This window comes from Opisthorchis viverrini (genome assembly GCF_000715545.1).
Source record: "Opisthorchis viverrini unplaced genomic scaffold opera_v5_433, whole genome shotgun sequence".
Lineage (NCBI taxonomy): Eukaryota > Metazoa > Platyhelminthes > Trematoda > Opisthorchiida > Opisthorchiidae > Opisthorchis > Opisthorchis viverrini.
The window spans coordinates 60,798-86,288 of NW_008752093.1; the positions used below are offsets into that span (position 1 = coordinate 60,798).

The 25,491-nt window shown below is 44.1% G+C and overlaps 3 protein-coding genes across 3 annotated transcripts in view; all 3 read right to left on the minus strand.

The window, feature by feature from the left end:
• T265_10990 (hypothetical protein) overlaps positions 1 to 4,345 on the minus strand; it is a gene marked incomplete at both ends in the record, with an annotated part of 32,038 nt that extends 27,693 nt beyond the window's left edge. The window contains one exon of the mRNA XM_009177523.1: positions 3,913 to 4,345. Coding sequence (XP_009175787.1) covers positions 3,913 to 4,345 — 433 coding nt within the window. The remainder of the gene's footprint in view (positions 1 to 3,912) is intronic.
• Positions 4,346 to 9,209: 4,864 nt separating this feature from the next.
• Positions 9,210 to 14,813, minus strand: T265_10991 (hypothetical protein; the record flags this gene model as incomplete). The annotated part of the gene is made up of 4 exons (XM_009177524.1): positions 9,210 to 9,271; positions 11,957 to 12,104; positions 13,186 to 13,341; positions 14,769 to 14,813. The coding sequence occupies 4 exons, from the start codon at positions 14,811 to 14,813 to the stop codon at positions 9,210 to 9,212; spliced, it is 411 nt and encodes a 136-aa protein (XP_009175788.1).
• Positions 14,814 to 15,453: 640 nt separating this feature from the next.
• Positions 15,454 to 19,241, minus strand: T265_10992 (hypothetical protein; the record flags this gene model as incomplete). The annotated part of the gene is made up of 2 exons (XM_009177525.1): positions 15,454 to 15,546; positions 19,137 to 19,241. 2 exons carry the CDS (start codon positions 19,161 to 19,163, stop codon positions 15,454 to 15,456), a joined length of 120 nt encoding a protein of 39 aa, XP_009175789.1.
• Between the last annotated feature and the right edge of the window lie 6,250 nt (positions 19,242 to 25,491).

Sequence of the window (25,491 nt, forward strand, 5' to 3'; positions counted from 1 at the left end):
TCGCACATTGTGTAGGCTGTTCAACGGCTGAATGTGAATAAACGGCCAAGACCAACGTGGCAACAGCCTACTAAGGAGTGAAACATTTACATGAGGCCCTTATGAATGATGCATGTACGGCTCTGAGGGATTACTAAAGTGCACCGTGATAAAAACTTCCATGACCATCAGGGATACGGGAAAACATGGAGTGAAGCAAGGACAATGCTGTCAGGATATCCGTTCTCTTCATTTGGAGACCCACCGGGTCACATATCGCCCCTGAGTGTATATGCAAGCAAATAAGCACACTCGCTGCTTCAGAAGTGGTTTTATTGCATATCATAGACAATGCTGTCTTCACCGTTCTGACTTTCGAGATAGCGTCCTTGGTTTGCTCCATCCCACTGAGTTACATGTTAGTTTTGGTCATTCGAATGTGAACTGATGTCACCTAGCCACTGTCGCCATCCATAATTCAGAGTTCTACTTTCTAGTGTGTATTACAGACCAGGGCTGACAATATTTCGTTTCTCTTGCTTAAAGTTAACGGATAATACCGAACGGTTTGACGATGCCAACGCGTGTGAACGCCTGAGGGCCTGGATGAGTTCGTCTTTCACGGTTGGATTATCAGTCGATCATAACCTCGGGATTATCTAGCTCACTTTGATTAGCCAAATCAAAGACTTTCCTTTCTGATTTCAACGTACAGATTTTTCTCTCACTAGAATAAGAGATCAACCGAGAGACGTGAGAGAATTGTTTTGTTATAAAAGATAGTAAATTGCAAGTGCAGTAGGTACAGTTTATAACCCAAGTGTAAAATCCCACACCGTTGGTATGTTGAAACTATGGAGGAGAAACTTGTTTCACAAAAGTTAGTAAGGGTCACGAGTTTTGTGTGATGTTGCATTGGGTTTCACCCAATCTAAATGAAATTTTTGTTTTGTTTAGTAGACAGGAGACAGTCCGTCAGTCAGTTAGCATGACCATCTTCGGTATTTTCAATCTATTTCCTCATCATTGAGCAGATTTCCATGAAAAACCAGCGAATCAGCATTAGTTATCAATTCATTTCGTAAATTTGTTTGCCACGTGAGGGAAATATTCGGGAATAAAGTGGAAAGTACCGCTCTAGTAGTGCAGGGCGGGTGCAAACACTAAACAAATCGCTCAATGGGACGCAAAAGTCAATAATCGGAAGTGTAGGCAGTAACGAAAACACACGAGTTTGCTCGAAAAGTACGATTTCCTCTACAGACACTTACAAATTGCTCGATTTTTAGTCACAAGTGTGACTATCCGTTCTGCCGGATTCGTGAGCATCGGAAAACGTCGAGTCATATTTCAGTCATGCCAAACTTCAAAATGAGTAACATGACCCGGGAAAATTACAACCACAAACCGTGTATCTTGCGATTGAATGCGCCACTCAGTATGACGAGAAAAGACGCGCCACAGCACTCCACTGACAACCTGTGGGACAGTCACAGAACAGCAGACCAGTAGTGAACCCCAACCATGTATCACCGGCTACCGGTTTCAAATGTGACACACGCACCCATATACACACGCGCACGCACGCAATCCTCTCCATATCGTCTGTGACTGCGACGATGAACACGCGCATGCAACCACACAAAGAAACAAGGCCATATGCGCACACTATACGTGACCTTGACCTCACATAAACATTTCAGGTAAAGGCCACGCCAACATGGGAAGTAGGCTAGATGTTAGTTTGCTTCGTGCACACCACCCACCCAAGTGCACTTTTCACAATCCACGGGGTTTGATACCAAACGCCATTCATTGCATTAATCTATTAGCGTACTGGGTACACTGCGAACGTAATTCTCTGCGAGTTAGAATGAGTAAACAAACAATTTTCCACGAAAAGCGAACTGTGGTGACAAGCATGATAAAATTAGCGCAACACAAGCAATGGAATCCCGTCACATGTTCATCCAACTACGCGATTGAATGACAATAAACGATCAACGTGAGAACCAATGGCTGAAACCAGGTTATCCGCAGGTAGAATAGAGGATAATCCGTGTAGAACTGAACAGGATAGAATTAAGTAACGTATTGATTGCCCAGTTGCGCGCGACGGCTACGGTAAAGCACGGCATTAAAAATACACTTCGAAAACCTGTAGATTATCACCGTTTGCACATTATTCATTAGGAAGAGCTAACTACATACAAACAGCTCATCAGTATTTCTCTACCAATAACTCGGGACGGACAGTTGTGTAAGAGAACTGCACTTTTGGCATTCAAATAGAGCCAATTTCATCTGATATAACCGTCTGAGTGCTCCCAATCCAAGCATTTGCATCAAAGTCGTGTGGGTAGAACTCAATGGTGGTGAACAATTCGAGCTGCAGCGTACTGATATTACTTTCAGCTCCAAGACTGAATAACGCCATGGAAAACCCAAGTGGCTACTTCATGAGAGGGCTACACGTGAGGCAAACCATACCCGAAAAGGTAATGATCACTAAGGCGGAGCCCGTCAGCAGAACCTCCTGAAAGGGAAAACACTACTCTGAAGAGCACACGGTTGAGCTACACATCAACCGCTGTTTATTCTGCCCTTTCCTGGTATGGTCCTCTCTTTAAAGGAGTCACTGTGGTCGTAAAAGATCCCCATTACCCTATCCTCTAGGCTGAAAAACGGTGTCCTTCGATGTGAATGACAAAGCCGTTTATTCAGCTCACCCAACAGTGGTTGGAAATGGTTGAAATTTTTATAGGGATCGGGATCAAGTGAAAACAGTTACGACCGAATCAAGTAGGCATTCGAGTACATTCGACTTACTGTCACTTCGAAACAACAAGTTGTATGACTGTGCATGAGCATGGGCATCTTCGGGAATTAAACACTGGGACCCATCGCCGTTCAACTATTATAGTACCCTTTCGGAGCTAGCTAGTGGAAAGTCAATGGGTGTGATCCCACGGGCTTAAGGTCCACTTCCATTCTGCATGCTACTTGTCTATAGAACTCCGTTATGATCAGGTTCCCAAAAAACTGCTTAGTTTGTGGCACGTGCGACGTGTGCGTTGGATCTGATGGACAGTGTCCTGAAGGCTGTACAGGAGAATGCGGTTCAGACGGATATTTTCATAGCTCGGATGATCATAACGTTTTTGGGAAACCCAGAGCGACAACTATGATTTTCAGGCTAACAGTCTACGAAGCTCAAGACCCTATACGAGTCTCACATTTACTTAGGAAGAAACACCCCGTCAAGAATCTGCAGGACATTAGCTTGGCTCCCACAACCATCGTGTTTCGTGTTGTGAAAAAATTTGGGGATAACATCTTGGACCTTTGGCTAACGACCGATTGAAGATAAAATAGACTGGGAACCACTTAAAGTCGAGTCTATTCCCACCACATTTTTCCACCATTCATTTCCTTTGTAAAATCACATAGTCCTGCAACCCACTGTCGAGTTTACGTCACCTACTCTCCGATACGTAGGGTTGGAAGGTTCACTAGAACTTCAGTTTACAGGTGCCTGAATGAAGACAGTACAATAAGGCGGGTCTCACACCGTATCATCCTGCGGCCAAAACATAGATTAAGCGGTTCGTACGATCGCAACATGTTCAGTAATACAGCCAGCTCTTAGTTGCGTGTCTTCTGGTTTCACCGGAAGACTAAGCGAAGCTTAATCAATCATATGTCAACGTTTTGTCTAAAGGTAACAAACTGTCCTAACCCAGCTATCGCATCACAGTTTCATTAGCAAGTAAAGGGCCATTGTCGCACAAAAATCCCCATTGCTGGAGTCACCCGTGGTCTCCTATAGAGATCGGGTTGGGTTTCGGAAAATGCACGAAGGGAAGACGAAGAGAGAAATATTCGTGAAAACAATAAAACATAGAGCTCAAAGAACTGGGAAAAAGTACATACCGTAGTTACATCCGGCTGTAGCGCACGTTACTCGGACTGTCGTAAAGGGTAAGTCGAGTTCATCAAATGTCCGTGTACCTTGGAAAGCATGGCAAATTCCACCTGGAGCAGCACAAGACCGAAAACCGATCACTTCTCCATGAAAGCCTACATGCGTGGAGGAGTTGGCGTGGCCCACACCGTTAAATACGGCCTCATGAATCCCCGCCAACTTTTCAGACCACGGGTTTCGGGTAGTCAACACAGAAGAATGGTAGGAGTTTACACTGGATGCCTCTGGTTTTTGACAAGGTGAAAAGCAATGTCGATCAACTGACTGGAACTCCGCGTTACTGGACAATGAAGGATTGACGGAGTGCGTTGACCAGATAGTCGATACTGAGTCAACTGAGCTTAGCCCAGGCGAGCTTGCACAGCCAGGAATCGCAGACATTGTGAAAGACGCAGTAGCTTCGGCACAGCTATAAAAAGTTCCACCTGACGATATGACGTCATCTTAGGTATCTGCCTCATACGTCTTTTCATAAATTGAATAGGTACACAGCTTGATTACATTCTAAGGTGGGCTAGACAACCTAAGAGTTTCAATCCAATCTTCGGCTGACCAGCTATTTGGCGGTTTATCCATGTGATAAGCAAGCCAATTGCAAAAGTGCAAGTAAAACTCTGTTCACTGATTGGTCAGTTGAGCATAGAGATTAGACGATTCAACCAATCAGAATCAGGCCTGTGTCACCACTGTCCAAAGCGAGTTTACTGCTTCTTATAGGACAACACGCTGGTCATGCACGTCTAGCCAAAATTATGTCCTGCAATCAGCGGGGCTACGCGGATTTCGCCCTCTCTGCTCTAATTTTTTCCATTCCGCACTGCCAAAACGAACTGAGGCGTAGCATGGCTGTAACCGCGGTTGTTTCCTTCCCGTTCGCATGATGACCGTCCCGGCCAACATGCAGGCCAAAGCTTCACGCATACATACCAAGTAGACTAAGAAGAGTATGTTTGGTACTATAACTAGGTCAAAGCCGCTTTACACCTTTTTTATTTACGCCACGGACTTGAAAATCTCAGCTAACCACATCATGAACCCTAACTTCTAATAGCGTCTTCATGTAGTTGATGGCGACACCTAACAGAACGCGGGAAACATAATTAGCCGAATAGTTAAAGCACTTGATTAATACCCGTGTAGCAGTCCGACTTGGAATGGTGTGGTACAGAGCGCAAACGTCCATAAGCGCCACTCTGCTTACGATTAGATCGCCGGTAGACACGCATTTCGAAATTTCATCGAATTGACTAGCTGGTACCTGTCTTATGAACTCCACCAATGTATCGGTGGTCAGAATTCCAGACGATGAAAGCGGGCCAAACAGATTTGACAATCATTGCCCTACAGTCTCCCAACAGAGACACTTCTCAGAAATCGGGGAGTCCCTACAATGCTTGACACGATTGCCAGATTGCGTTGATCTACGAAGATTCAGGATGTCAGCCGCTTAGAACCTCTGGTAGTTAGCTCTGGTGTGCACTTATAGTGAGTGGACTTCCCATACAAAGGAGTAGGCATGCAGCTTGTGTATGATAAGGCAAATAATAAAATGTGTCTCCTTGTCAGTGCAACGAACAATTTCAAGTAATGTGGGCTCACTCACTTGAGAGAAGCACAGTTCTGCAACTGTTAACCGAGCTGAAAAGCCAGGTTCATGGGAAATAATAAACAAGATATTCCTTTCCCTCACAGGTAAACGAGGATCGTCTAGTACAGTTGAAAAAAGTCGCGGGATACAGATTAGATAAGATAAAACTATTAGCAACTATCTACATGCGGTTTAAGCTGATGAAGCCACAGAGCTCTTCAACTTGTGTTCTCTGAAGTTGCTTTCGTGGTTCACTGAATCGCACTGGTGAAGGTAAAATAAATTATTCTCCACACTCCGCAGCCGAACGGTTCTCCAAAGCCCACGATACCACGCAACTTTAAACTTTCCATGAAAGTTTATTCCAGGCAACGGCAAATCACTTTGTCTCTGGTATAAACGGAAAACCATAGCTTCTGATCGGTTAATAAGTAGGCTCCGTCCTCGATATGAATGCCGCTCAACTACTATGATAAATCAAACTCAGGAATACGCCAAGATGTCAGCGGTTAAAGCAGGACAACCAATTCCGAAGACCAACTCTACATTTCGTCGACTTTCTCGACTAGTAAGTGAAGCATGGTCCTCCAATTGTTGGACAGCGTTCAACTACAAGGTTTAACAATCGATCAATATGCGAACATTATTTTATCACGGAAGCTATGTTCACCAATTTATGATATATTATGTTCTCTACTTAATGATAAGTCCGGAGAGCTAGTCAATCTGGAAGATGAAAAAGTGAGTAACAAGTAACAGAAAACGGATTTCGACATCAGGGACGAGGTACCTGCTCCATCTAATAAGATTCCGTGAACGCATTGTGTATATAGGTCCTTCATGACATTCCATATTCATTTTCAGCTGGGTATGAGCCATATTCCACAAAAGATCAGATGGAATAAAGGGATGCTACGAAAAAACTTCATTTTGTGCATACCAACGATGAACGGTCTGTGGACATCGGTCCGTAGAATAACATTTGGCTGGTTGCTGCAGTAAGTTTAGACTACATCACAGGGCAATTACCAGCACAGTTGCTTTAGGATCTTTTGATTTCCTCAACGGCAGACATCATACTTGTTCTACCCGTTGGTAGTTGGCTCTTCTGACCGACCGGTATAAAATCTTGAAGCTCTTTTCCTATAAGAAATGCTACTTGGGAACTTGTTTTTTTCAACTCGAGACTACTGTCTAACTGAAGATGCCATCCTAAAACAAGTTAAAGTCAAGGAAATCTTTAACAGCTTTACTGCCAGGTAAAATATCTTGACAATAATTTCAATGTCAGTTCGTTAGCCAAACTATGTTGATTTGTTGCATAGCTATCATGCTGTCCTTCAATGAACATGAGCTTTGAAGATCTTAACTTACTCAACTGCTTTCACCTGTTCGTGTGCGAACACTATCGGTTGCGCAACATATGTCAGGCAGTATCCAGGCAAGGACGCTACGTTCGACGTTCTTAATATTACGGTGGATTTGCTGTTAATTATCTGACTAAATTTTTGGATAACACCAGGACAGATCCTCGATATGTGCAGACTTCGATAGGAACGGTAGACTTTTATTAACCCAGTAACATGCGGTTTTTTTAAATATCGCCTCATCTCAGAGAATGTTCAGGGACTAATATACATTGTTGTGATCCCGGAAATTAGCCAAGGATTCGATAGACCGTTGGAAGGTCTCATTCTCCCGAGCAAAATTACCAAGTTTCTGTATAGAGGTAACACATTATCAGTATGGTAGCTGAAAACTCTTCGATGTTCTGAGTAGTTTATTAGGTCTATCGCCATATCTCGAATATCGCACCAAGTGAAACATGAGGCTATCTGGTGCAGCACATTCAGTTGCTTAAGAAGGTCACAAGCGGGAGTTTCATGTGAGTTCCAGGTGAGTCTTCGGTCAAAACCAAATTGGTATACAAATGAGTGCATTTCACTGAGTCTTTATTGGTACAAAAAACGACATTCCTGGAAGACGTTCCAAACTCTTCATTGCCTGTTAAAGTTTACTTGATTGCGATTAGTTCAACTTCTAATCCGTTACTTGGCTGACCTTGTCAACCGGCCGTTGTTAAATAATTGTCAGAAACTCGCTTCCTATTGCGTCGTACAGGGGCCGGTCGGAAACATATGGTCCCGAAGTCCTGTCAGTCTATTTCGTAAGTGAACGTCGGATTAAATATACATGGAGCCGAAACCGTAAAAATGGAAATATTGTAGCTTGGGGCTCAACTGGTTCCGTTTTTATCATATTCCCCCAACCGAATAGTTGTATCAGAGATCAGGTAAGTGACTTTTCAAAACATCATATGATTCTTCTTTGATGTAAAGTTATGAATACAAGTCTGACCAAAATCTGTTGAATATCATGAACAGTAGATTTGTTTGATTCTTATTTTAACGATATTTGTTATCCCGAATGCATGCTCAACTCACCACTGATAAACTACTTCTGAAGGTGTAACGCACCACTCGTAAGATTTCTGAAAACTTCCGACCGACGATGATCGGTTTCGCCCTTTTTGGAGATCATCAAGTAACCGTAGCCCGGAGTTTCTCCATCGGCCTTCTGTTCTACTTGAACCCAAGCTGTACAGAATTCGATAACTATTCTCATTTACACACAAACTTGGTTTTGACAGGAGACTCGTTTATGATGGTCTGCTTCAACTGAATGTGCTACACTAAGCAGTCTCTTGTTACAATTTTCAATTTTCTATTAATCGTAATAGACCGTTTCTACTTAACACATTCACTGTTTTTCGTAGTTTAGTGCCATCGATTTTCGCTGACCGGTGAAATATAATCGGTCTGTCAGTGGAACCACTTTGCAAACCTCGGTTATTGGAATATTCTCCTTACTATTGTAGGTCAAGGAAACTAGAAGTCCAACATGGGCAGAATGTTCCTAGGCGGAGAGACTGAGTAATGATGGATCCAGCTCTTTCCCGTGGTGTTGGTTGGAACCGTCACAAGGATTGGTTGACTGTTACTTCATCGTAACTTGGGGTTAGGATGCTGGATACAACCAAGGGTCCCAAAATTAAGTAAACTACTTCGGAGTTGTGAGTAGAAGTTTCCATATTGAGCTACACTATGTCCATGAAAATGGAATCAGATCAAATAATCAGTACGCGACATTAGGAAATTGAATGATTCTCAAACGAAAGTGATGTGACAACTAACCTCGTCTGGTCCGTCTCAACTGCCGTAGGATTCCACTGAGCGAGGGTGAGCATGATTTCCTCGTCCACCTTGATATATAGATTACTATAATGCGTCTTATGAGAACATACTAAGTTAAAAGATGGCTTGAAAGCTAAAGACCATGGATCCTCTCAAAGCCGAGGATATGGGATAAATTAGGTAAAGCACTTCTGGAGTTTGTATTCACGAATAAAGCTTATTTTCCTCCCACCTTATGGTATAATTCTTCTGGAGTCATGATCTGGCTCATTCTGCCCAGATGTTCCCTAATCCGGCAAAAGAAAACGGGTGTTTGCATCTACCCTCTGAGTATTATGGCTTGGCCGTAATGCTTGTCGTGAAAAGTAACGGCCAAGTCGCATTCATATGATGCGATTCCCAGAGAGATTTTGAGTTCAGTTACGGAAACAGCACGTTGGTCATTGAAAACCATCCGTAGGGATCATGTACGAAACGGCATACGGCTACTACTGAATTTCACCTCACGACTAGTCAAAGGTGAGGCTTAGGAACAAACCAAGATGCAGGGGTTAAATGACATTTCTTCCCCGAAACATTGCCGCGACACTGAAGTACCTCAGACCACTGTGTAAGTGTTGAGATACACATCTTTACGCTAGTTATCAAGTATACAGTTCGCTCGGCTAAGATACCAAGTATGCCTTTGTCATCGACTGTGTCATATCCTGAAAGGAACTACAATCTCATGTGGACCCAGCAACTGACAGCAACCATGGACGACCTGGTAAATAAGCCGTCAACCTTGTATCTCAAACCCCATCTTGAAAAAAGTCGAAGTCATATAACTTTAACTCGTTCACATCAGACTAAGAATGCGTGAGAAACAGATTACACGCAAGCAGAGCCCTCACTCACCAACTTGTTCTATCCCCAGAATTTCTCAAAACTTTACTGCATTCTGAGTAAATGAGACCTCGCGATTATTTTGTGGCATCTTCCTGGTGTACATGTGCCCAGAGCGCAATCGGGCCACTGTTTCATTTTCTAGTATACCTATGAACATATTACTTCTTAGTGAACAGAATCAACCTTGCCTTTGGATATGCTCTGTAACTGTGGAAGTTGGAGACCGGACCGGCGATGTGATCTAAACAAGATCACATATATATACAAACAGCTTATTCAGATTCAGTAGGGTGTGAGTCAGTAAGAGCTTACCTGATACCTTTATGGATTCTATTCAAGTAAGCATAACTGTGAACGACTATGGGTGTGAAATATGTTCCGGTTAAAGTGCCGTCTTGGACAATTCAGCTTTACTGTTGGACAGTAGTAGTCAGTGGATTTCGGTGCACTTTCTTCAAGCTGGAAGGCATTCTCCCCTACGCGCAACCCATCAGCTCTGATGACAGTCATCACGATACCACAACCACGGGCTAAGCCATGCTAAGAGCAGTTTTTTCCTTTCGGCATGCGATTTGTTACCCAGTCACGATACGGAGGCATAGATATTGGATATCACGTGTGGCACGTGAGCAACGCCCCAACTTTTGGACATTATTCGAATGTGCACACCAGATATGCGAAACACGTCGCTTAAGTCCAAGTTCTTTATGCATCGTCACAATGACACCGCAGCACAAAACAACTGTGTTGTCTAGCAACACAGTATATCCCCGAGCCACCAGCCTACCAATACTACTCATAAAAGAATTGTACAGCATGCCTGAATTGGAGGCACATGTTGGGACCAGAATGGTGATGCAGGCCGGCTGTGTTCCAACATGGAAGCCCTCTAAACCATGCTACATTGACAGAAAGTACGGCACAACTATCCGTCCGAAGACTGCCAGCCTCCTAAAAAAACTTACCCATCTTTACACGTGGGCACAGCTTACTTAGTTCGAGATATTCTGAACGGACGCAGCTTGTTTTTGCATTTTCAGGTAACAATCTACTGAACTTCCGATTTATGTTCAAAAAACTGCAACCTACGAAAGGTTTGAAAATTAGTTATCAGAGGCCTATTGATTAAAACGCGAGCTATATTTAAAAAATGACCAGCTCTGAAGTCACCATCGTAGCCCAGAAGCCGAAGGTTGACCATAGTCGTTACACTTATGTCAAAGTCTGTCTTAGCTTTGCTAGAGTGAAAATGACATTTTTGTTCTAGTATTGGTTCACAACGGAAGTTAGTCGGTCAGTTGAACGGTAACTCATTCGTTCGTAGGGCGGTGCAACGCAGGCTTAAACCCACAGGTGTGTTGACACACCGTGCAATTTCATTCGTTCTTAACGTGCTATCTTTGTAATCACGTCAATTTTCCCGCTGCCTTTGCGTACTGAATGTTTCACACGGTAGGACCGGATGTCCGCGTGCTGGCAGACTCCCACATCGAACGCCACACTGCCGTGTCTCTACCCTGGCCTTCTATTTTCCGGTCGCCTTACGCACCTGCGTAAGGCGTACGCAGTGTGAGCAACCGACAGTGCCGTCCACTCGGGCATGTGGTTGTGCAGAGAGCACGATCTGAATCACGTCTGAGTCATGTCGTACCTGTGCAACTGTCGCAAGCGATCCCAGGTACACTGTGTATACGCTTGGCTTAGGAATGCAACAGACACCGGAGCAGGAGCAGAAAGCGCTGATTTGGTAACTAGCGCTGATAGGAGCCAGATCTGATGAGATGGGACTCGTCGATCGAGTGATCAATAGCCTATTCGGTGGGCTGAATGCGCAGCCAGGGTGCGACGACGGGCAGCTAGCGGTCCGCATGGCAACGAAAGGGAAGAAGCCATTCGTTCAGACCGCAAGCGGTCCCAGTAACATCAGTCAAACCACCCCGGCAATTGAAGACTCGGAGTTGACTGTCAATGAAGAGAATTGTTTTTCGGTGGAAAATTTTAAGCTGTCTTGGAATAACGCATATACGGTCCACCATCTTCAAAGAATGATCTGCAATCACAACGAGAACTTCTCGGTCAAAATTCGGCCACTTTTTGGCTGCCTTCACTGAGCAATGAGCGGATCCTTGCAATATCATGTATTAAATAATACGAAGTGCCTGGAATCTGGAGACTGAAGTTTTCATCATATGTCACTCTGTCTTCAATCCACTCGCAAGCCAAAAAGTGCCATTCACTCAGGGTGTTGTTTTAAAAAATAAAGTATGATGTTTCGGTTGTCTGGTTACAATCATTTGCGTGCGCTTCTGTTTGGATTTGTACCTTTAAAGTTGCTGTCACAGTCTGGCAGACATGCCTTCGTACTGGAGGACACCAGGGACACTGGAATAGGTGAAGTCGCTGTGATAGACACCAGAAGGGGCGGCAACACCTGGACCTGTTTCCAGTTCATAGAGACGATGTGTGATGTCTAGTTAAAATCTCAGCGTATCAGCCATCATAAGAGCACAGACCACGCCATCATGTTAATCTTTCACGATCAGAATAACCCTAGCTGGAACTAGACTGAATCTTGGGTAGTGAACGAATACTATTCGTCGTTATTCGTTGTTATTGGACAACAAACGGCCACGACAGTGGTCTCATTCGTATGGACTCTACTAACCAAGCAGTTTTCGTCCGAAATAATTACTCGGCTGTTCTCAGTTCCTTTATTACAGCATGAGGTCGAGCATGGCTTTGTTAACATGCCAAGATGAAACAATTGGGGTGAATGATTTCTGGTTGATGCATCGTCTGTATTTCATCCTAATCAATTGGCAATTCTATTTGTTACTGAAGTTCAGTTTCTCGGTTAATCGTAACTAAATAATGATGGACTGACTTTGAATGTTCTCGTTGAAAATAAATGGAAAAAATGAAAGTTCAAGTCTTTTAGAGGGCTCATATGCAACACTGAAGCCAGCACTCGTCCACTGCCCTTTATTCGTTCAACCAAAAGCATATCTTAGACTGCTGACATAATGCCACAGAACTAACAGATAAGGCCACAGACTCACAGAATACAGCATCGTCCGTAGGCGAGAAAGGAAAAATGACCTCAATCTGAAGCGTTTTTTCTGCATTTTTCTCTACACTGCTAATCGAACTCTACTTATTACAAATTAAAAAGATCTTAACCAATAATGTAAATATCTGAGCTCAAAACGGTTGACCTACCGCGAATGACCGCCAATCAGCTGATTTCATACTGATTGAGTTCAGGTACACTTGGTAAAGAATAGTTATTTCAAAGCTGATGACAAATCCCACATTGTTTTAAGGGTCGCACCAAACATATTAGGAATAGCAGTCACATGGAATTCCATCCTGGAATTATATATATCTGAAGTATCCGTGATATATGGGTACGCAACTGTCGTTCGTTAGAATAAGGCGTTTTGTGGATGATAATTTTGACCTTACATTGATGAGTTTAACTTGATGCTTCTATTGTAAAGCTTCAGTCAAATTCTACCTAACTGCAATGGTTCTTTCCGCAGCATTCGCACCCTAAGGGAAGAGTGCCCTCGGTGAATACGAGAATGAGACCGGTTTATGTGACCTGTAGTTCTAAGCTCCCAGTTTTTGCACCAGGAAACACTTGCACTACTGCAGGTAACTTCCCTCATGGTCGCACTGTTTCTGACTAGGCTACAGACCTCAGTCTGATCATAGCAAAATTCGGGTAGCACAATCATCAGCAACATCAATAGGAATAGCGAAAAAGTAGAATGTCTGTACCTTTCACCAATGTTTTTTCCGGATGAACAGGTCATTATTGTTGGCATCAGAAACAAGGTGAGACAAATTGCGCAGCTTATGAAACAGGCACTGCGAGGGTCGAAGCATTTCATACTTTGCCCATTATCGTCGATGGTGAAATGTTCAAAGTTGCGATAAAATTATCAGATTTCGAGGGCAAGTGGTCAGTTCACTGGCTTCAGCTGTTGTGAAGGTTATTGATAAAGTATTCTACCCAACTGAATAACATTGTTACTAGAAGAACCGCTTAATGTATGCGTCATCGAGCTAAACCTTTCATTACTTATTAATACTTTGATATTTAGTAAGTTATTGGCCGAAACATTCACTCAGATTTATTTTCAGGTACAGTTTCCAATGTTTTTGGAAAAATGACATGACTATAAAAAAAGTTTCATTTTATTTGCAGTAGTGTTTGCGTACAGCTCAGAAGTGGATTGGAAACACGTGCGAACCAAATACAAGACTACTGGTAGTTACTGCTTAGAAAATCTACCTTCTATGTAGTCCTCAGAAGTTATCCAGTTGAGCTAAGGAAATGACATACTTACAGTGTATTAGACACTTAAATTGACTATGCTCCCCTCCCAGTGCAATGCGCAAGCGAGGATAATTATCTATATTCTGTGATTTTGGTTATGTTCAAGCCCAATGATACTTGTTCATTTTCTTCTCAATGTACAACATGTATCCGAAAATCTCGTTGGTCTTTAAATTTGATTGAGGAGGTTTGCTGTGGGTAACTATGGTTTCTGCTGCGGGTACCACAAAATAGACTCGAATAAGCTGGGTAGCGGTTGGCGCAATTAAATAAGCCTTTGATCAATACAGGATTATGCCCTGTTCTACCGGGATGGTCGATGGATGAAGTTTGACAAACCCAGCCCCATGGCCATGTCAGCCAAGGATTGGAGTATGTGTAGCAGTTTGTTCGTTAAAAGTTGGACTGCGGTGGTAGTCTTATACCAACGATCTCTGCCTTGGAATCTATAGACTCCGATACCTCTTATCGTCCTCCTGGAAAAAGGTCACTCTACATAAAACAATGAAATACCGGGAAAATAAATATATGAGCAGTCTCCAAAGCATACAGGCAATGTTGCGAAATATTCGCGTTTAGGATGAAACGTTTATTGCGTTAAGAGCTTCGCTAACAGCAACAAGATATGGTGTTACCTCTTAAAGAGATGAAGTCACTGTGTAATCAACCAAAAAACTGATAAGTATGGTTAAATAAGAAGTAAAAGATGGTTGCTGGAGCTTCGCTGAGGGTTTAACCTTGTCTAGGGGTAGGCGGATTCCCAAAGTTGCAGTCTATCTTTTATTTCACGTGAACATCAAATCGTACATAAGTCACGCACACAAAGTCCTTCATTCGTTCACTCAATAGGAATTTGCGGAATCTTTGAAGGGTGTTCGAATGAATCGACTATTTATGCTGTTCTTTGACCGGATGTACAGTTAGTTCGTAGGCTGTATCATCGTTTAGTTGGGTCGATGTTCATAAATTCGTCTCTCAAAAAGGGCATTTCCTCTTTTGGGTTCCTCCTGAGGATCGAACTATCAACCGAAGCTGAGGATCATCATACCAATAATTTTCATTGTGACATTATTATTAGTAATTGTTAGGTAAGTGAACCGAATGGTGAATTTTCAATCTGAAGGTTTCGTGGCACCCTTGAACTCTTCGAATGGCAGTATCCGTGAGTCATCATCCTCGGGGTGACAGTATTACTAACCTTATGGTAATGGAATACCGCCGGTTTATCCATTATCACCTTGAAAGTGCGCCAACACAAACCTTGGGAACATAAGTATGGCACTACAGTGGGAAAGGTGACGCATTACAACAAAGGCTAGGGATGATCGACGAATGGTGCCGGTGCGTCAACGCTAAACAAGTAACTGTTGCCGGTGGCGATTGTCATCGTGTTTGGGCTGACTGATGACTGACCTACATTGGTGCCAAGGTCTTGAACGCACTGCGACCTTCGGCCATAGAAAACCCTTTTTAACTATTTAACAGTATTCAGAGAGTCGTTCAGTCGCTGGTGGCCGGTAAAGCTGGTTAGGATGCCATCCATTCTTGCTTTGCCACAGTGGATTACCTTTCATTTATAAGGGTATTAGCACTTTCCCCTTTTGGGTTACTTCATGGGTTCCCCGTTCCTGTTTTATATCAACACAAAGTCTTCTTGGTCCGAGTACAGTGGCTTCATCGCAAAACCACAAAAGCATTTCCCCTACCTTTCATGTGACGATAAGTTCTGATCCGAACCAAAGATGCTATCGTTACGTATTATGAACATTCCTAGCAATGTCAACACGTAACTCCGTGCTCTCTTTACTCGCTCACTTCACGGTTCGTCCGTTTTCGTGTGTTGCACTTTCAGCGGTGTAGAGGATCAGGAGAATTTTAGGTTTGTTCTCTGCTTAGGTGTCACGTGCGGCCACACGCCCTAACGCAACGAGCGCTACCTGATTAAAACCGGTCACGTGGGTCATGTGACCATGTGCTCCAGCTGTTGGACAGTATGGATTCACTCACGTCCTGTTTTCAGGCCAAGGTACCAGAGTGAAGTGAACACTAGCGTAGCTTTGAGCAAACAAAGTAACAGTAAAACAGCTAGAGAGCAGGTAGTTTAGAGAATCCATGACGAGCACTAAATTATTCAGAATGAAGTTGTTGACTGATTTGTCGTGGCTAAAAAGCAGTTCACATCCACTGGTAATCCTTAGGTCATGAAAGACCTGCACAAATAGAACCACCGAAATGAAGACAAAGTTTGGCTGGATCCAGGCCCTTTGACCTAGCTGACGAATTAGTGGTTCAATTTCACAGTAAGCTTTTTAAGTCAAGCGTGCTCACCTAAGATAGCTTGCGCTGGACAAAGTGAGACACTACTGAACGGATATCACCACAAGTTTTAGATCCTAAATGGGGTACCAATACTTTCGTGGGGACTTGGTCAGCAATATCAGCCTTCAACATTTTCTACAATTGTCTAAGGACATTTTCGACAAAATTTTTCACTCTGTGCCGAATGTTTTCACTTCACCCTGAATAAGCCCTCCCGACTGTCCACATATGCACAATTAGTACAAGCGTCGTCGACTTCCGTGACCTGATTAAATGTGAACAAGCACACGTATGACCAAGCAATCCTCAACTACAGTTAACCAAAAAAATAGACGTATGAAAAATAGTCACGCCAGTATCGCGAACATTCCACGGGGACCTTAACCGTTGCTGTATCCACACAGGCATACGTATCAATGAGGGGTTTGATTTATCCTTGGAGCCTTAATGAAAAATGCCCAATCCTCTGAGTGTTCTCGAGTGTCATGAAGTAAGATTAGTTTATTGGACACTATTCTAATTCGAAGAATGAACGCAAGGTGGGCATTTATCATCAAGACCAAAACATCTCAAAACACCCTATCAGCCAATTCCAACGGAATTACTGTTCAGGAGGCAAAAACTCTTCAATAATGGCCTTGACCTTATTTGGGGTAGGTTAGTGCGTACTGTGATTCAACATACGTGTTTGCGTCAACAAAGGTGGCTTTTACAAAATCAACGTTCGTTGTTCTAGTTCATTTGAAAACTTGATGCACTCAAGTCTGCCAAAAGTACCCCGAAAGAAATCTCGATAACAAACAGAGCAGTACGTTTGAGGATCTGATACTCTGAATGTTTGCCCACTAGTTAGACCACACACTGGGTTTGTAAGTAGTATGGTTTCGGATTAGATTTTCAAGCTAACTTCGATAACACAGGTAGCCGATTACTGTGACTCATCTGTCTTTGGGGTTCTTAGGAGTACTGACATCAATAAACTCGTCATGATAATACCTCAAGTGAAGTAGAGAAAGGTTTTGACCACCCGCAAAAAGTGGCTTTTACTGTGCAGATTTTAAATTACACCGAATCTTGAGGAACGCACTGACAGTCTTAAAACAGACAAGGACATGAAGAAATGCGCTTTTTAATCCTTCTCACAACCGTAGACTCGTAGCAAAATAATGTTAATGAGACATCGTCTCTTGTAGGTAAGCGCAGTTTTATCAGAACAGCAAGTTCATTTGCAAAGCCATACGTATTGGAAACTTCTAGATGAGGGTGAGAAATGCACGCCAAGTTCAGGTCTGAACGTATAAAGTGAGACTACTCAGACTTTGCTGAAGCTGGAATAATGATTTGGGAAGCTCGCCAGGGTTTTTGAGATGCGTGTCTCGGTACCTTGTCATGCATAACACAAGAAATCAGTGTTAATGACAACGAAAAATGAAATGTTACTGAAAATGATGTTCCTGGATGAACAAGGGGCCGGCGACATAAAACCTTCAGACGTTGAGTGTCAGGGAACATCCCAGAAACCTTTTAACCATTAACACCTCTAACGCTAAGCCTGCTGTACGGATAGATGCAAATTTCAGAGATGATGTCAGCCCTATACCCGAACATCACACCACCAACATATTAAAAGTAGAGGATTTTCAGGGCAATCAAATTCAAGGACAATAGAAAACCGGGGAAAAGCGCCATTTCTTATGGTTCGACCTCAGGACAATCCAATGTTATCACACAAACCAAGCAGACCATCACAACTACATGGACTGAGATCACACTGGGAATGGGATTGAACTTCTGCTTACGTTTGGCAGGTGATTGCTTAGCCAGTTATTAGTAAGAGATCTTGCTGGTTGTTTCTTTGGTTTAAGTCTCACCGAACCTCGTTCTACACGGCCTGGCTAGATTTGCATGTTGATTGTGGCACAACTGCATAGGAATAGTTTCTCCTCTATGCCATGTCACTAGAAGACACTCACTCAGAGGTATAGATTCTGAAAGTGATTCTGGTGTTGTTCATACTACGGAATTTAATACCTTTCGGATTGTTGTTGAGCCACTATTTCTTAGCATGTGCAGTTTGTGCTCCAGCAAGGAAATTATCTGTTGAAATTGTAACAGTATTCTTGCTGATAGCCGAAGAACCACGAGAAACTGACCTTCTGGTCAACCCCCAACTGTAATGGGGAGTGAAGAAAGCTTGAATGATCTCTCGTCACCACCATAGTTAGGGTGGGTACTTGACCACCATGAACCATACTGCATCAAATGGAATGGGGAAGTACACGTGTCAGCAATCTGGTCACTACTGACCGTCACAGCGAGTTTTCAGGACTCAAGCTAGCATTAAACAACTATGCTGAGCTGCAGATCCCAAACAACAATCGTCACTTGGTTTCGGACTAAAGTGTAGCGGAAAGCAATCAACCGGAAACACTATGATCTGAGAACATCATAAACGAGAGATTCAGCTGGGTTCCAGGTGAGTCTCTCGAAAGAACCAAATTAGTTTGCAGATGAATGTATATTCGCTAACTTCGTAATTGGTTTAGCTACCGGTCCTTGCCCGACATACGCAATTTTCTCCAAAAACATTAATTGTGGAAAGAAGAGGTTCTTTACATGATCCACAAGGCTATGGACTTGACTTAACAGGAGATCTTTGTTATGCGTGCAGCGGGCTAAAAAGCACCAAGACTCCTTTGCGTTATCAGTGGCCTACTATAAATATAGCCAGCGAGTCAAGGAATCAGACGAAGCTAGTAAGTTGGGCGCGAAGCACCGGTTGCTCGGGTCCGGTTTTGCTTGAGAAGGCACCGAGATCATCTATCAGACATCTCTAACCATCTGGTCTGAGGAGAAGTTGGGCATGTGCAATGCTTTGCTGGAATGTGGAACGGTGTCTTCTGAATTGCAGCAGTTTGTAGCCGACGAATTTTGTAAGGACAGCTACAACTAGCACCTGAAGTGTCGATTGGTTCCCTTGAGTAGGTAGGTAGTTTGGGATCACGGTGACGGATGATACTTCTTCGGTCCTGACCAAATCTCGCCAGTGCGGACTGTTACTGGTGTTACAGTCGGGGGAAACGCACTACTGTCACCTACAATTCTGCAGAACGCAACAGATTGACATTATTATGAAATTAAAAATTCTAGTTGGAAATAACTAGTCAGACTTGCCTCATTCCGAAGCGATATTCGGTGATTTCAAGTACAAATGAGTTAACTAGTAAAAAAACAGTACGGACTAGCAATTTTGCATGGATATGACCAATGACCTCGAGCATACCATTCATTTTTGCCGTGGAAAAAAAAGAGAAGTGGTTCGGGGTCAGTCAAATCCTCAGGATACCTGTTTGTGGTGGGCGAGGTCGGGTGAAAAAAACTGCACTGGATTTAGGATGGTTCAGAAATATCTTAAAAAAGTGAAGGCGTTTTCACGCGGAAACATGAGTAATCCACCATCATCACATGGCATATTACGGATGTACGCGTGTCATTTTCCATGGGAATCACGGCAAACTAAATCTCACACTGTAGCTTTGAGGACAAGCGCCCTTCTACGTTGTACAGAGAGCATGCAGCGCCCTGCTGAGCACATCACGAGTGTACTAACTACGCCCTACGCTATGCAAAAGTGCAGCTTCCAACACTACCTAAGCTATCACGTGCAGTCGGATGGGCTACTAAACTACTTGGAGCGCTAATAGTACGCCGGTCTTTCAGCTACTCATGAGGCGAGTGGCAAGACCCAGATTGTGGACAAGCGATGACCACAGTTACGTTACTGTTGGCAATCATAGCTCCCTAGTGTCATGGAGGTGTTCCGGAGTTTGTGTTGACATATAAATTGCAAAAGCTTGTGCAAACAGGCAGTTCAACGACAGTGGGATCAATGTGTGTGAAATGTATTTCATTTATCGACTGCGTTCGTTTTATTCGGTCGTTTATAGCGCTGCAATTTCGATTCCATTCGCTTGAGGATTTGTAGAAAGACAGGACTCAAAAAATGGGCATTACCTGCCATCCAAAAAAGTCTTGACTTAAGGCGTGACACGCCTAATGGAGCATTTGTTTATGAAATGTCAATGTTAACGTTCCTTATTTCAGTATTTCCATAACAGATCCGTTTGGCTGTTTGTGAGTTGGGTGGTTTCACGATAGAGGGAGTATCTCTTCTGTCCGAAGGAACGTGAAAGTTAAGCCATAAAGTTTCACCTGCCATTTTGCATTTGGAACATTTGCACGGAAAGTAAGGCATGGTAAAACTTACTCGATCTTATAGCGTGCTTAAGTGGTTTGGATTGAAATAAATGATTTCCTGTTTAGTCACGGCATAATATTTTAGGATGAGGTCGCGCTGGTTACCAGGACGAAAATGCGAATGCATTCAAAAGTGATTTGTTCAAAACAGTAAGAATGCGGTGTTTCTAAACGAAGGCCCATGTTTTCGTCTCGGCACCTGATTTTTGAATTGCAGAAGTAACAAATCGAGAAGTATCTCCAGATGACACTAACTTGTATGACGAACTCCCGTTGTGAGGAAGTGAATTTAGAAAAGGCAACGGTCCAGACGATAAATATTCTGGACATTCAAAACCCACTAAATCACCTCATCAGAGGAGTTAACCAATGTTTCCATATCCTCCGGATTGCCCCATGTTGTCCCTTGGACTATAACGGTAGAGAAGTGTCATGCTTATGGCTTCATTTGGCTTCAGATACTTGTCATTTGTTGTCTTCCCATCATATGACTTTCAACCGAAAAATGAAGTTAGGCGACTCGATAACATAGGACACAGTAACCTTCGTTGGAAATGATTGATTTGAGCCCATTTTGGACATGTCTTGGCATTCACCAAGGTCCGTAATTTAAAAGTACACTTTGTCTTATGTGAAAAAAGGAAACAGACGCTTAGTGGGACAGTCACGTGCGGTACACGACACGGGGGCAACGGAGCGCCCACTCACTTCTATTCGTATGCCTGCGCTTAACTGTCCATCTGACAAATCGCGTATATATCCTTTTCGCCAGTTTACCAACCAGTTTTATTGCTGTGGTTCGTGCGAATCACATGCCCGCGACTAGCAACCCCTCGTGCCACTGTGACTCAGCGCTTGCGAAAGTATTTGTGACGCGCAAGTGCGTAGTGGTGCGGCATACGACAGACAAAGAGGATTAGCCTGACAGCAATCACAACGGATGAACGAAATACACTCGTTTCCAAACCAGTTTGGTTTTGCGGGAGACTTACGAGGAACCTAGATGAATGTCTCGATTACAATGTTTTTAAGCGACCTTGTGAGTAGTGTATTACGTCCACAACGGGTGAGGTTTCGGGGACGTACAAACACCACGAATGCGAAAGTGTTGGAATCAGTGAGATGTGGAAGGATTTGGGTGCTACCAACCACTGTATCGCACAAATACATGCATGAGCAGCTCAAGCTGAGGTTGACAGCATGCTGAATTGTATCATTCAATCCAGTCGAAGAAGTCGACGGCATAATGAAGTGACTCGTTCATTAGTGTTTGAGTTTTATCTTCGAAGACATCATTCGGTGGACTGTGAATAGAGAGAACGCTTTGCTGTTGATCTTGTCCTAACTGGAATGACACAAGATGAAAACGAAATATATATTGCCTGATGGTAAATTTGGTAGTTATACTAAAGTCTAGTGGTCAGTTCATACGCGTTAACTGTGCGTTTGACAACCAGTTGATGATGAGGACAATGGTCGATTGAACCGGACGAATTCACCCTAGAGATTGTTACCTATGGCTTGAAAATTATGTGAACAGCGAACCTTTTTTGTCCACGTCCTTTGGAATTCAGAGGAAACCACTATAAGAAGATCTACCTGACAACACGAATGATTATAATATAAACGCTCAAATAACTCTACGATTCCTTCTGGTGGATCTAAGTGACGCGCAGTCCATCAGCCGTATGTGGCACGTGGTCGGTAATACTGGATGTTTTACCCGATTGAAGTATCTGCCGCACAACCAGATACCCGTCTTCTAATCACCTCGTTACCCACACACTGAGGCCATCCAAAACTGGGCGCGCTTTTGGGGCATCGGTGGTCAAGAGCCTGAAGACACCTCACATCATCTGTCCGCAGAGGCCACGACTCACACCCATACAACAACACATGCCTTACTGTAGCCTGGTACACGCGACCCGTCAGATCTAGCGACATTTTTTGACGTCACAAGTGACGCTAATTGGAAAACGTGATTCAAGCCTTTGGGATTCTTGGGCTAACTTCACAGACACATTTCCGCCAGAGCTAATACAATTACCGAGGTATGTAAAGTTTCCTACAATCCCCAGTGACTCTCCTTGAATTGTAAGGGATATGTTCGGAGACCGCACGTTGTGAAGCATGGCTTTGCACTTTGAAGGTGCCGGATGCATGCCAAAAGAAGGTATGATGGTAGTCAGTCAACAGAGTTTGTGCTTCGTTTTGGCCTTCAAAGATAAGGGCGATGTCATCTGCGTACTCTAGATCGATGAGACTCACAAGTAACAATTTGAACACCAGGGTTTTGAAGACCATCCAGTGTTTGCCTCATTATTTCATCAATAACAAAGTTGAACAAGAATGGAGAGAGTGGACATCCTTGTCGGACACAACTTTTTGTAGGGAAGCTTTTGGAGAGCTCACCATACACTCTCAACCACCCAGAAATATGCGAATATAGGGATCGGATTATGTTTACAAATTTCTGGAACATACCCTGTTGAGCAAGCGTAGTTAACAGCACTGATCGATCAACAGAATCAAACGCACCATTAAAGTCAAGGAATTCCAGGATTGCGGGTCGTCTGTACCTGACGGAACGTGAAGATGTGGTCAACGCAGCCTCTACTCGGTCGAAATCCCGCTTGATTCTCACGAGTCAAGGGCTTCGCGTGCCACCGTAAGACTTCGAAGAACCAGTGACGTCAGGCGCCTCATCACAACAGGAGTCATACCAACACCTCTGTGGTTACTACATTCACTGAAAGTGCCATTTTTGAAAATAGGCACTACTATCGATTCAGCTCAGTTATCTGGGACGGTCTATTTCTTCCAGATAGACTTAAACAGGTTAGACAGGCACTGGCTAAGTAGCCCACCGCCATCCTTGAAAAGAGCAGGTGGAAGGTCATCAGGGCCAGCAGCAGGGTGACGCTTGAGTACACAAATACATTCTGACACTTCTTAGACTGAAGAGGGTTCCATATTCACGGTCCACCTTTCTGTTGAAGGCCAGTTTTCTGGATTGGAGGTAGCAAGTGGCCAGCAGAATTGCTGTTCGAAGTGCTGTTCCCAGCGGTCCAAACGTTCTGCTTTGCTGCATAGCAGGGAGCCAATTCGGTCCCTGAGTATTTCGCTGACAATAGGTTTCCGAGGACCAGTCGAACGAATCAAGTGGAACAATTTGCGCACGTTTCCAGCATTCTTCGCATCTTCCATTTCTTCGACCTTTCGGATCCACCAAGCTTCTCGGTCTGCGCGGACGCCAGTTTCACGTGGCGTCGGATGATGCACCGGGTGGAGTTGTGGTGGCGACCAGGTGGAATCTGTCACCGGGTCTCCAGCAAGAACACGGTCCTATCAGAGATCCAATGCTTGGATGAGGTTGGCTGGGTTGTACCGCAAGCAGACGCTCCTGCTTTGAGAAGCGCCTTGGATACTTTTTCCCAATGGCCGTTTATATCCGACACCGTACCGTCCGGCAGGCATTCGAAGAGCTGGTTTTTGATATAGTTTCGTTTGACTTCTGGGTCCACTAACTTCTCAATGGTTAAGTGAGGTGTGCGCGTTTTGCATACACCTGAAAAGCGCAATGAAAAGCAGCAGCGTACAAGTGCATGGTCGGAGTCCACGCTGGTGTTCCAGAAGGAGCGGCAGGCGGTGATCGACCCTCGCCACCGATAACTGACGGCAATGTGGTCTATTTGGATTCGGCGCTCGTTTGATGGTGGGCACCACGTTGTCAAGCGATGTCCGCTGTTCCGGAAATTCGTACTGCAAAGGAACAGCCTGTGATCGGCACACATCTGAAGTAAGCGGTCTCCGTTGTCCGTGCGTCTAGTGTCCAAACCAAGACGACCACCCAATCGGGCCTCAGCAGCGCTTAGTCTACCTACCTGGGCGTTCATATCACCAGCAACCACAACGATATCTGAGCTTTTAGCCTGTTGTAGAAGGGCACCTAGAGCGTCATAGAAACTGTCCTTGGCAGATTCAGAGCTACAGTCAGTTGGGGCGTAAGCAGAAACAATAAACAAGGTGCGATGAACCTCACTTCCTCTAGATTCTCTCACCGATGTTGCCAAACGAACCGCACAGAGGCGACTGTCTACGGGTATCCAATCAAGCAGAGACGCTTCCGCTCGTTCGCTCAATACAATACCCACCCCAGCATATCCAGCTGCAGCGGCCTCTGCATCACCAGAGGTGCGCAGCCGGAACCTGGAGGAGAGCGAGGGGGCAGTCAGTTCGATTATAGTACTTGCATCCTGCGTCCTTGTTTCTGACAGACAACATACATCAATACAGAGGGAATCCAGCGTACGAGCAAGAGGCATCTGTTGACCTGCTTGCTTTAGTGTGCGAACATTGAAGGTGGCTAACTAGACAGGCTTTCGGAGTTTGAAAACAGATTCCGAAGTGTGACTGAACTCCGACGTACAGAAACTGAAGCTGAGTAAGATGCAGGGCGAGCAAAACGGTCGTTACTAGAGCTGGAACCTGCGGAGAAAGTATTCAAATTTAGACGGGGGAGAAAAGAAGACGAAAAACGTGAAAAAGTAAGAAGGGAGGCGTAGACAGTTGCATGTTTTCGCTTTCCCGCCCTGCTGTATGCAGCAAGTAAGGCGAACCGCCTGATGGCACCACACCACGGTCGATGTGGCATGAGAATATTGTTAGTTGTGAACATTATGGTTGTACGAGGGCTGGGATACTGCCATGCCAGAGCGCCCACATCTAGACAGACAGACATCTAGACGATCAGAGTCCCCAACCACAGCCTTTGGTTCGAAAGCCTAACCGCAAGGCAGTGGTGTTGGGCTGAAAATGCAGGTATATTATCATTTTTACGGAACACGTCGTCACACATGTTTTAACACCCAACCTGGAGGGCCAGGAGACTGTGTTAATTAGACCTCTACCCATTGACCAACCTGGTATGAGAGAC